The following is an 11,934-nucleotide window of genomic DNA, read 5'->3' as shown; positions in this document are numbered from 1 at the left end:
CTTTCTGAATGCCCTGTACATGGCACTGGTCTTTCCTATTTGAAAAAAGTCAAATAAACTTTTTAATCTACCCCTAGCCCATTCTTTTTTGGAGGGGGTATGCCATCTAATTTTTAAGATTTATAGTTGACCCGTTAACCTATGTACCATCAGCGTTTAGGAGATAGCTATTGATTAAACATTTGTGTACATACAACCTGTGCTTTGTATTCCCTTGTGTGGTTGTATTATGTTTTTAACTCATCAAATAAACCAAATGAAACGTGTTTAACTATTCACCAGATCATATGTTTCAAGAATATAAGTAGAAAATGACTTAGAATGTAATCTGTGTCAGGAAGGTAGCAGTGCACCAAGAGAAATTCAAGTTTGCAAAAAAAAACTGACAAAAGGAAATGACAGTTTCGACCTGATTAAAGTGGGCTGGTTACCACAGTAACTGCCAGTAACCCAACACACACACACACACACACACATACAACTGAACATGTAAGCTCATACACATTGATAAGTGCATTGAGCAAGCATGGATGAGCTGGGTGAGTATACTTTTTTTCCTCTGCATCTGTTGTGTTATAAAACAAGATACAATAGATCAAACTATAAACGAAATACACACATCAATAGATTTGAGCACTAATAAAATATAAAAATGATATACTCATGAAAACGTACATGTAGAAGTGTTGTTGTGTGTGGTGAATGAAGCGTGTATTACATTGGGCATGCTAATCATATCCTATGGTTCATGTCATATCTGAATAAAATGTATTGTTGTAGACATGACTGTTGATGTAAATTCACGGGGGATCATAGGCAGATGGATTGTTAAGGCTGTTGACTGAAGTCACCTAGTACCAACCACATTCAATTAGTGAGAAATCCAGTGGCTAGGGATATACAGTGGCTTCACAAAGTATTCACGCCCCTTTACTTTTTCCACATGTTGTTGTTTTACAGCTTGAATTAAAAATGGATTCAATTGAGATTTCGTGTCACTGGTCTACACACCATACCCCATAATGTCAAAGTGGAATTTTGTTTGTTGAGCATTTTAGAAATTAATTAAAAAAACGTAAAGCTGAATTGTCTTGAGTCAATAAATATTCAACCCCTTTGTTATGGCAAGCCTAAACTAGTTCAGGAGTAAAAATGTGCTTAACAAATCGCAGAATAAGTTGCATAGACTCAATCTGTGTACAATAATAGTGGTTAACCCTAAGGTTGATGTCTGCGCTTCCTGGGAAATCTAATTAGCACAATATAAAACTCCCCATGTAAATCGATCAGTTTAAAAAATATATATTTTAGGTTTTGCAGTGGATGTGTCTCAATCCCACGCCTATGTCACACTTCCGCATCTGTTGTGAAAGGTGACAGAGCTAGAGCGGTGTTTGTCAAAACATGAGACACCCTGAAAATAGGTCTTCTCACATAATTGTCTGTAGCGTCCAAACGGTTTGGCTTGCAAACTATGATCCCTCTATGTAAAGATGAGACTGTGAAAAACACGATATTGTTCTCCGTTTCGCTCTATGGCCCCCCACAAGCATCTTGGAACTCGTCTGAAGTCAGTACAGATGATCTGCCAACTTCGGTTTGTAGCGCCCGAACAGTTTGGGCTACACACTAAAGACCCCTCTGTGGAAAGGTCAGGCTCTCACGAACATGTACAGTTGAAGTTGGAAGATTACATACACTTAGTTTGGAGTCATTTAAACTCATTTTTCAACCACTCTCCAAATTTCTTGTTAACAAACTATAGTTTTGGCAAGTCGGTTAGGACATCTACTTTGTGCATGACACAAGTTATTTTTCCAACAATTGTTTACAGACAGATTATTTAACTTCTAATTCACTGTATCACAATTCCAGTGGGTCAGAAGTTCACATACACTAAGTTGACTGTGCCTTTAAACAGCTTGGAAAATTCCAGAAGATTATGTCATGACTTTAGAAGCTTCTGATAGGCTAATTAACATAATTTGAGTCAATTGGAGGTGTACCTGTGGATGTATTTCAAGGCCTACCTCTTTGCTTGACATAATGGGAAAATAAAAAGAAATCAGCCTAGACCTCAAAAAAAAATTGTAGCCCTCCACAAGTCTGGTTCATCCTTGGGAGCAATTTCCAAAATGCCTGAAGGTACCACGTTCATCTGTACAAACAATAGTACGCAAGTATAAACACCATGGGACCACGCAGTCGTCATACCACTCAGGAAGGAGACGCGTTCTGTCTTCTAGAGATGAACGTACTTTGGTGCGAAAAGTGCAAATCAATCCCAGAACAACAGCAAAGGACCTTGTGAAGATGCTGGAGGAAACAGGTTCCAAAGTATCTATATCCACAGTAAAACGAGTCCTATATCGACATAACCTGAAAGGCCGCTCAGCAAGGAAGAAGCCGCTGCTCCAAAACCGCCATAAAAAAGCCAGACTATGGTTTGCAATTGCACATGGGGACAAAGCTCGTACTTTTTGGAGAAATATCCTCTGGTTTGATGAAACAAAAATATAACTATTTGTCCATAATGACCATTGTTATATTTGGAGGAAAAAGGGGGTGTCTTGCAAGCCAAAGAACCCCATCCCAACCGTGAAGCACGGGGGTGGCAGCATCATGTTGCGGGGGTGCTTTGCTGCAGGAGGGACTGGTGCACTTCACAAAGTAGATGGCATCATAAGGAGTGAAATTCATGTGGATATATTGAAGCAACATCTCAAGACATCAGTCAGGAAGTTAAAGCTTGGTCGCAAACGGGTCTTCCAAATGGAAAATGACCCTAAGCATACTTCCAAGGTTGTGGCAAAATGGCTTAAAGACAACAAAGTCAAGGTTTTGGAGTGGCCATCACATAGTCCTGACCTCAATCCTATAGAACATTTGTGGGCAGAACTGAAAAAGCATGTGCGAGCAAGGAGGCCTACAAACCTGACTCAGATACACCAGCTCTGTCAGGAGGAATGGGCCAAAATTCACCCAACTTATTGTGGGAAGCTTGTGGAAGGCTATCTGAAATGTTCTACCCAAGTTAAACAATTTAAAGACAATGCTACCAAATACTAATTGAGTGTTTGTAAACTTCTGACCAACTGGGAATGTGATGAAAGAAATAAAAGCTGAAATAATCATTCTCTCTACTATTATTCTGACATTTCACATTATTAAAATAAAGTGGTGATCCTAACTGACCTAAGACAGAGAATTTTTACTTGGATTAAATGTCAGGAATTGTGAAAAACTGAGTTTAAATGTATTTGGCTAAGGTGTATGTAAACTTCCGACTTCAACTGTACGTGATCACAAGACTCGTCTAAAGGTCCCCCAGTACCAGTTGAAGCAATGAATGGAAGTATATATGGAGACTGTTTAGTGCCAAAACAGTCCCGATCGCTCAGATATAGGGCACTTCAGAACAAACTTAGTTTGCATTCCATGCTGTGAATATGTTGTTCATTGCGTTTGTATGGGCTAATAGCAGTAAGGCCCAAAAAACATTTTCATCCCCCAAAACCTTTTTTCATATTTCAATGGGTCTTAAAATTCAAAACCAAATAGCAAAATGATCCTTGGTATGACCTTCTTAAAACAATTCCACATAGCTTTGACAGGGCTTAGACTCTTATGGGTTAACATGAGTTTTGAATGACTACCCCATCTCTGTACCCCACACATACAATTATCTGTAAGGTCCCTCAATTGAGTAGTGAATTTCAAGCACAGATTCAACCACAAAGACCAGGGAGGTTTTGTCAATGCCTAGCAAAGAAGGACACCGTTTGGTAGATGTGTAAATATAGAAAAAAGCAAACACTGAATATCCTTATGAGCATGGTGAAGTCATTAATTAGGCTTTGGATGGTGTATCATAACGCAAGGCCAAATCTACACTGGAATTGCTTACCAAGATGACATAGAATGATCCTGAGTGACCTAGTTACAGTTTTGAATTAATTCGACTTGAAAATCTAAGGCAATGCTAGAGAATGGCTGTCTAGCAATGATCAACAATCAACTTAAAAAACAATAATGGACAAATATTGTACAATCCAGGTGTGCAATGCTCTTGAATACTTATTTATATAGGTATTCACACTCCTGAGTCAATACTTTGTAGAGGCACCTTTGGCGGCGATTCCATGTATGAATACTTTCTGAAGGTACTTAATATACGTTGTATTTTTACTTTGAAAAAAGAAACAAATCATGTATTTGTGCTAAATCTCCACCAGCGTAGTTATGACTTACGTGTGTTCAACATCCTCTTAAAATGAGCACAATGCAATAGTTTTATGTAATGTTCCCTTTCACAGGCTACTGTCAGCATGTGAGTTAAAAGTCAGAGTAAGACTGTTTGTTAGTCATAGAGTGCATCAGTTTCAAAAGTTTCACTTCTGCTTTGAGGTTCTTGTCTGTAACATCTTTTATATCATATCCTCAGGAAGCAGCACTGCATGAAACAATCAGTAGTGGAAAAAGTCCCCAATTGTCGTACTTGAGTACAAGTAAAGATACGTTAATAGAAAATGTCTTAAGGAAAAGTGACCCAGTAAAATACTACTTGAGTAAAATTCTATTTGGTTAAGCAAATCAGGCGGCACATTTTTCATGTTCTTTTAATTTACAGATAGCCACTCAAACACTCAGACATAATTTACAAGCAAAGCCTGTGTGTTTAGTGACTCCGCCAGATCAGAGGCAGTAGAGATGACCTGGGATGTTCTCTTGATAAGTGTGTGAGTGGGACCATTTTCCTCTCCTGCTAAGCATTCAAAATGTAACTAGTACTTTTAGGTGTCAGGGAAAATGTATGGAGTAAAAGTACATTATCTTCTTTAGCAATGTCGTGGTGTAAAAGTAAAAGTAATCAGAAATAGTAACGTAAATTACAGATACCCCCAAAAATACTTAAGAGGTACTTTAAAGTATTTTTAAGTAAGTACTTTACACCACTGGAAACAACCACATCAGATCAATGGGTGCGCCTCGCAATAGTTAAAAGGAGAACGTAGTGAGGCATTGTAACTCATCTCAGAGGAAGTCTGCTAGAAGTGCTTATTCTGATTGATACTGTCGTACCATACCATACCACAGCATATATGTGTTTTATAGATCTTATCCTAGAAGAGCTGGCTTTCAACTTAGCTGGTCCAGAGTCAGCTACTCAGAAGAAAGAAAGTGATACAGCCAACACAAATGGACAGGTAATGACAAAATCACCTCTAGCAGTTGTTGTTTAGTCTTTTGTCCAACTACTACAACTGGACGTGTCTTTTAGCTCTAGGCTTTATGTGAAATTTCCCACAGGTCTCAAAGGTGTGTCCTGTTGGTCTCCCTCCAAAGAAAGAAATTGAGACAGATAGCACCAATGCATACAGGTGAGCCACTAGTAGGTCTGCTCACAGATAGCCATACGTTATGACCCTGGGTTTTGACAATACAGATAGAGCTGAGACAGATGTATCACCTCAGATTCAAATATCTGTCCAGTGTCCATTCTATAGCAGTGCTCATCTGTGGTTTTCTCTGTGTGTTTGTCAGTGAGTTACCAGCTCCAATGGAGGCCGGTCTGCTGAGTCCTTGCTCTGCTACCAGAGAGCTGGACTCCATAATGGAGGATTTGCTGTTTGGCCTGGAGATGAGGGTGAGGAAGCATCTATCATGGAATACGCTGTCGGTCAGAGCATGAGCAGAGGATGACTGTAGGAGAATCTCAAATGCATTTCCTTGATTCCTTGTGTCCTCTCTCCTCGCCCCTCAAAACCCATTGTATGAGAGGGGAGGGACCTCTGAGCTTCCCATCCAACGGCTTCTCATCAAATGGGTTTTGAGAAGGAGGCAAGGAGAGAGGATGGGTAGAATCAAGCAAATACAATTCTGTCTTTCAATGAAGTTGACTTGATCTGACAGCAGAGGGCAGTATAAGCAAACTAAATAAATATTGGAAGCTTTAGTACCACTAGTGCCTCCAAAATGAATAGAATTTTGAGATATACAACTGTTAAAAACACATTTTAGATGCATATGAACAGATGCAATTCTGTTTTGAGGACACACAGATTTTTCTCATCTTTAGCTCCCAGACCCTCCTCCTCCCTCAACCCCACCACCACTTGTCCAGAAGTCCGTCAAAAAGAACCATGTTGGAGAAAAGAAAGAAAAGGAGGACACCCAAGCGAAACAGGAGAGCACCAACAGTCCTAAGACTTCTGATCTGGAGCGCAAGGCATCAACACAGAGAAAAACGGACGCCATAGATGACCTTCTGGGAGGCTTGAGCTCTGATATGGAGAAGATGGGTGTACGAACGGTGGCGAAGGGCCACTGTGCTTCCTGTGGCAAGGTCATTGTGGGAAAGGTAAACAGACAAAAGGTTGATTTCAAAATAACAGTATAGGAGAAGATGATCAATCAAAAGTACCATGGCCAGTACATGAAACAAAGTATATTTTTCTTCTTACCACTTTATTTTATTCGGCAGATGATCACAGCCCTGGGCCAGGTGTGGCACCCAGAACACTTTGTTTGTGTGGAGTGTCAGGCTGAGCTGGGGACTAGTGGCTTCTTTGAGAGGGAGGGGAAGGCCTACTGTGAGAAAGACTACCAGCATCTCTTCTCACCTCGCTGTGGTTACTGCAAGGGTCCCATTCTGCAGGTAAACTCCTTCTCTTTGGATTGGACTATATTATCACCATTATTTAACACTACACAAAACCAACTCACCACCTCTCTAGATCTGTTGTCGTTGGGTTTACCTCACCGCATGCTGGGCTCTTTGTCCTGTCTCTCAGAACATCCTGACAGCGATGGACCGCACCTGGCACCCTGAGCACTTCTTCTGTTCCCATTGTGGGGAGCTCTTTGGGGCTGAAGGTGAAGGAGCACACATCTATCTGCCTGACAGATGGCACCACAACTACTACTGTTCCCTATAGGGTAACATATGATCTAGACCACAGTGTGACTGAGAACTCTCCTCTCTTTGCGTGTGTGTCCTTTGATGTGCCATAGGTTTTCTGGAGAAGGACGGGAAGCCGTACTGCCACAGAGACTTTTACCATCTCTTTGCTCCAAAGTGCTCTGGTTGTGGAGACCCTGTGAGAGAGAACTACCTGACTGCAGCCAACGGCACCTGGCATCCCAACTGCTTCGTCTGCTCAGTGAGTCGCTCACCACAGATCACGCACAAAATCGAAACTTCTACCATTTCTCCGACAATAAACTTTGAACAGCCAACAGCCACAATACAACATTGTGCTGATATTATCAGAATCCTACTCAACCTCCAATAAAGAGTAGGCCTACTATATCAATTAGATAGAAGAAGTGCTCTCTTTCTCCTTCTCTCCATCCCTCCAGGACTGTCTGAAGCCCTTCAACGATGGTTGTTTCCTGGAGCTGGATGGTCGTCCCCTGTGCTCTCTGCACTTCCACTCCCGACAGGGTACACTGTGTGGGGGCTGTGGAGAGCCCATCTCTGGCCGCTGCATCTCTGCTTTGGAGCGCAAGTTCCACCCTGAGCACTTTGTGTGTGCCTTCTGTCTGCGTAAACTCAGCCAGGGGGTGTTCAAGGAGCAGGCAGGGAAACCCTATTGCTCAGCCTGCCACACCAAACTGTTTGTGTGAGACTTATTTAACTGATAATGCCCGAGATGCCATGGTTTGGAGGATATATTGGCACCGGTTCGAGTGCCGGCAAACCGGGCTTCGAGGGCATTATCACCTTTATACAATGGGTTACCAACATATTCAAATAATGATTGACATATTTTAATTAAAAACGTTACTTTGATGAATTTATTCATACTATTTCATCCTTCCACAAAACACAGTCCCGACACAAAGCTGATTCATGATTTCGACTGGCGGAGAAACGATGCCTGTCTGTCTGTCTGTCTGTCTGTCTCGTCCTGACTCCCGACATGATCATTACTAAAGGACAGCTGGAGATAGAATTTGAATATTGAAACAGTGTTGCACATGTCGGAGAGACAGACAACAAGGTTTATACAAATCTCCTAAATAGTACCCAGTTTATATATATAAGGTAATCAATTAACCTGAAAAAGTCATACTTACAAAGTATGTGAAAATCCCCCACGGATCATCAAGGCAATATCCGCATAAGAACTGAAAAATGATTTTGTGTCATGTGTTGCATGTGGACATAGACTGAGTGTACAAAACATTAAGAACTCCTGCTTTCCATGACACAGACTGACCAGGTGAATCCAGGTGAAAGCTAAGATCCTTATTGAAGTAACTTGTTAAATTCACTTCAATCAGTGTAGATGATGGGGAGGAGACAGGTTAAAGAATAATATTTTTGAGACATGGATTGTGTATGTGTGCCATTCAGAGGGTGAATGGGCAAGACAAAAGGTTGAAGGGCCTTTGAATAGGATATTGTAGTAGGTGCCAGGCGCACAGGTTTGTTTCAATAACTGCATTGCTGCTGGGTTTTTCATGCTCAACAGTTTCCCGCGTGTATCAAGAATGGTCTTCCACCAAAGGACATCCAACAACTGTGGGAGCATTGGAGTCAACATGGGCCAGCATCCCTGAGGAACGCTTTCAACACCTTGTAGAGTCCATCCCCTGACAAATTGAGGCTGTTCTGTGGGGAAAAGGGCGTGCAACTCAATATAATGTTTTGTACACTCAGTATACAACCACGTATTCATGGAAATGAACAGGAGTGTTTGTTTAGAATAGGCTTACCAAGGAAAAGAGTTACCATCTGAATGCCTCATTGAAATGTAATCACATAATAGAGCTGATCATGAAAATATTATTTATAATGTCTGAAACATGAAATCAAATTAAACATTTGTGAACTTTGGATCGCTTTAAGGTGTATCAATATCGCCTAAATTGTGTTTAAATTAATTCATCATGATCACAAAGCATTTAAAGACAGAGAAAGAATAACAGCAATCAACCAAATCCAGTTGAGTTTTTCCTGGAGGAAAATCCATGGGTTCCATAAAGATGTCCTCAGTGCCATGGGTTGGCAGAGGGGTGATCCATGCTGGCAGAGCCGAGGCTGCTTTCCAACTGTAGTTCATCAAGAGACTTCTCTATGGCTCTGACAGTTTACATTGGCATATTCTCTCTGGAACCAAGTTACTGTACGTGTCAGGTTTAGAATAATTCTCAACATTGACCCACCTATTGCAGTCTATGAGAGATCGAGAAGGGTGTTGAAACAAATAGTGAAGATTCCAGGACAAGCTTTAACAACAGAAGTGAGCACCAACCCATACCACTTACGCTAACTGTAGGCACACAGCCAGGTTGTAATGTGATGTAATACTGGGGCCCTACAAAGGAGCCACTTTTCTGTTGATGTATAGGACTACTGGCTGTGTGCAGGCAGTGTGTAACTGGACATTGAGGAGGGGATAAATCATGTTGTCATCAGCACATTAGATCAAGTCTCCTGGTCTCCTATCCTGGACTAACGTGGGTTGGTGTCACAACATACTACTCTGCCGGGCCAAGCCCTCTGCTCTGTTCGTTAATGCACCGCTCTCTCATATGATTTCTAAGCCTTGTTTAACACACCGTTTCCTGTATAAAAGCTTTTCGTAGCTGTAAACTCACATTGGCCAGCATAAACGTGAAGTACCTTCGACATACCAGCGACATACACACTGACACTAATCCTGGCTGTGGTGTGTAAGGTCCTCTTGACCATAAAGCAATGAAGACAGTCTCAAACCACATTAAAACAGAAAACGAATCAAGAGATAAAACGAAACAGGCTCCAAATACACAAGCACTTTACCTACTTCAAGGGGAGTGATCCAACTGAGGGGAGGAAAAGGTTCTTGGCACATAATAAACCTAGCGAACAAGAAATGTGAGTTGTGGCTCTTCTAAAAGGCGGGGAATAAAGGGCTGTCTGTGGATGCTGGGGGGAATGTAACTCAGATGACATTTACTGCTGTGTAACGGGTAACAGAGACCTGTGGAGTGCACTGGGGCATGGAAAGGCCTATGAGCTCGGGGCTGGAGGCTGGAAAAGGCTAGAGGGTGAGGAGGAGGGCAATATGGAGAGTTACCCCAGTGTGACACTGAAACCCTACCCTCGCCACAAACTGCCTGTGGCCCCTGTGTCACCCCACTGGGGGTACGCAGAGAAGCACAGTCCCACTGTGGGTCACAACCAGGTGAGGGTGGCCTTCTACCTCGTAAACCCAGAGTTGACATCTACCCTTAATCAACGTTTCAGCCAATAACTGTCTAATACATCTCAGTTGACAGCCAGCAGACCGATATTCACACATGTAGATGACAGCTTCGTTCTGTTTATTAAAGAAGGTTCCATTATGGGGATGAGAGCTTAGCTGAGTGGAGAGACAGACACAACAGACATTAACACACTTGAGAAAACAAGCGAAAACAAACTCTCTGATCCCAAACAGATACAACGGTCATTCATTAACACATTATAGACCTTAAATATTGAAAACATTCAGAAGAAATGCCCTTCTGCCAGGCCCCAAAGTATAGATGAACATACAGTGCCTTGCGAAAGTATTCGGCCCCCTTGAACTTTGCGACCTTTTGCCACATTTCAGGCTTCAAACATAAAGATATAAAACTGTATTTTTTTGTGAAGAATCAACAACAAGTGGGACACAATCATGAAGTGGAACGACATTTATAGGATATTTCAAACTTTTTTAACAATTAAAAAACTGAAAAATTGGGCGTGCAAAATTATTCAGCCCCCTTAAGTTAATACTTTGTAGCGCCACCTTTTGCTGCGATTACAGCTGTAAGTCGCTTGGGGTATGTCTCTATCAGTTTTGCACATCGAGAGACTGAATTTTTTTCCCATTCCTCCTTGCAAAACAGCTCAAGCTCAGTGAGGTTGGATGGAGAGCATTTGTGAACAGCAGTTTTCAGTTCTTTCCACAGATTCTCGATTGGATTCAGGTCTGGACTTTGACTTGGCCATTCTAACACCTGGATATGTTTATTTTTGAACCATTCCATTGTAGATTTTGCTTTATGTTTTGGATCATTGTCTTGTTGGAAGACAAATCTCCGTCCCATTCTCAGGTCTTTTGCAGACTCCATCAGGTTTTCTTCCAGAATGGTCCTGTATTTGGCTCCATCCATCTTCCCATCAATTTTAACCATCTTCCCTGTCCCTGCTGAAGAAAAGCAGGCCCAAACCATGATGCTGCCACCACCATGTTTGACAGTGGGGATGGTGTGTTCAACTGTGTTGCTTTTACGCCAAACATAACGTTTTGCATTGTTGCCAAAAAGTTCAATTTTGGTTTCATCTGACCAGAGCACCTTCTTCCACATGTTTGGTGTGTCTCCCAGGTGGCTTGTGGCAAACTTTAAACAACACTTTTTATGGATATCTTTAAGAAATGGCTTTCTTCTTGCCACTCTTCCATAAAGGCCAGATTTGTGCAATATACAACTGATTGTTGTCCTATGGACAGAGTCTCCCACCTCAGCTGTAAATTCAGTCTCTCGATGTGCAAAACTGATAGAGACATACCCCAAGCGACTTACAGCTGTAATCGCAGCAAAAGGTGGCGCTACAAAGTATTAACTTAAGGGGGCTGAATAATTTTGCACGCCCAATTTTTCAGTTTTTGATTTGTTAAAAAAGTTTGAAATATCCAATAAATGTCGTTCCACTTCATGATTGTGTCCCACTTGTTGTTGATTCTTCACAAAAAAATACAGTTTTATATCTTTATGTTTGAAGCCTGAAATGTGGCAAAAGGTCGCAAAGTTCAAGGGGGCCGAATACTTTCGCAAGGCACTGTATGAGGGTTGTGGACGCATGAATTTGAAACCCGACAAAATGGTGGAAGACAGGCTCATAAAGACGAGTGACGAGTCCTCAGTGTACTAAGGCTTTTTCTCCACAATTGATCCTCTGTGTGTGTCTGT

At 41.6% G+C, this 11,934-nt stretch overlaps 1 protein-coding gene across 2 annotated transcripts; it reads left to right on the top strand.

Annotated features, from left to right (window-relative positions):
* The first annotated feature begins 415 nt into the window (after positions 1 to 415).
* LOC110521500 (leupaxin) lies at positions 416 to 7,799 on the top strand. Of its 2 annotated transcripts, none has more exons than XM_021599090.3 (9): positions 416 to 539; positions 5,116 to 5,207; positions 5,311 to 5,381; positions 5,545 to 5,647; positions 6,080 to 6,361; positions 6,485 to 6,658; positions 6,795 to 6,876; positions 7,015 to 7,163; positions 7,363 to 7,799. In XM_021599090.3, exons 1-9 carry the CDS (start codon positions 527 to 529, stop codon positions 7,627 to 7,629), a joined length of 1,233 nt encoding a protein of 410 aa, XP_021454765.3. In that variant the 5' UTR covers positions 416 to 526; the 3' UTR covers positions 7,630 to 7,799. The 2 variants fall into 2 exon arrangements, with proteins under 2 accessions (XP_021454765.3, XP_090087594.1); XM_090231468.1 differs by lacking the exon at positions 416 to 539 and adding an exon at positions 3,452 to 4,739.
* Positions 7,800 to 11,934: the final 4,135 nt, after the last annotated feature.

Source organism: Oncorhynchus mykiss, chromosome 4 (assembly GCF_057628025.1).
Source record: "Oncorhynchus mykiss isolate SJ-2025 chromosome 4, ASM5762802v1, whole genome shotgun sequence".
Classification (NCBI taxonomy): Eukaryota; Metazoa; Chordata; class Actinopteri; order Salmoniformes; family Salmonidae; genus Oncorhynchus; species Oncorhynchus mykiss.
The sequence above is the reverse complement of the archived record's forward strand: the minus strand, read 5'-3'. Positions and strand labels throughout refer to the sequence as shown.

Bases quoted from the DNA above. Each gene is read 5' to 3' on its own strand.
- LOC110521500 (XM_021599090.3), top strand. The intron at 5,208-5,310 runs GTAATGACAAAA...AATTTCCCACAG, and splicing joins CAGCCAACACAAATGGACAG to GTCTCAAAGGTGTGTCCTGT. The intron at 6,659-6,794 runs GTAAACTCCTTC...CCTGTCTCTCAG, and splicing joins GCAAGGGTCCCATTCTGCAG to AACATCCTGACAGCGATGGA.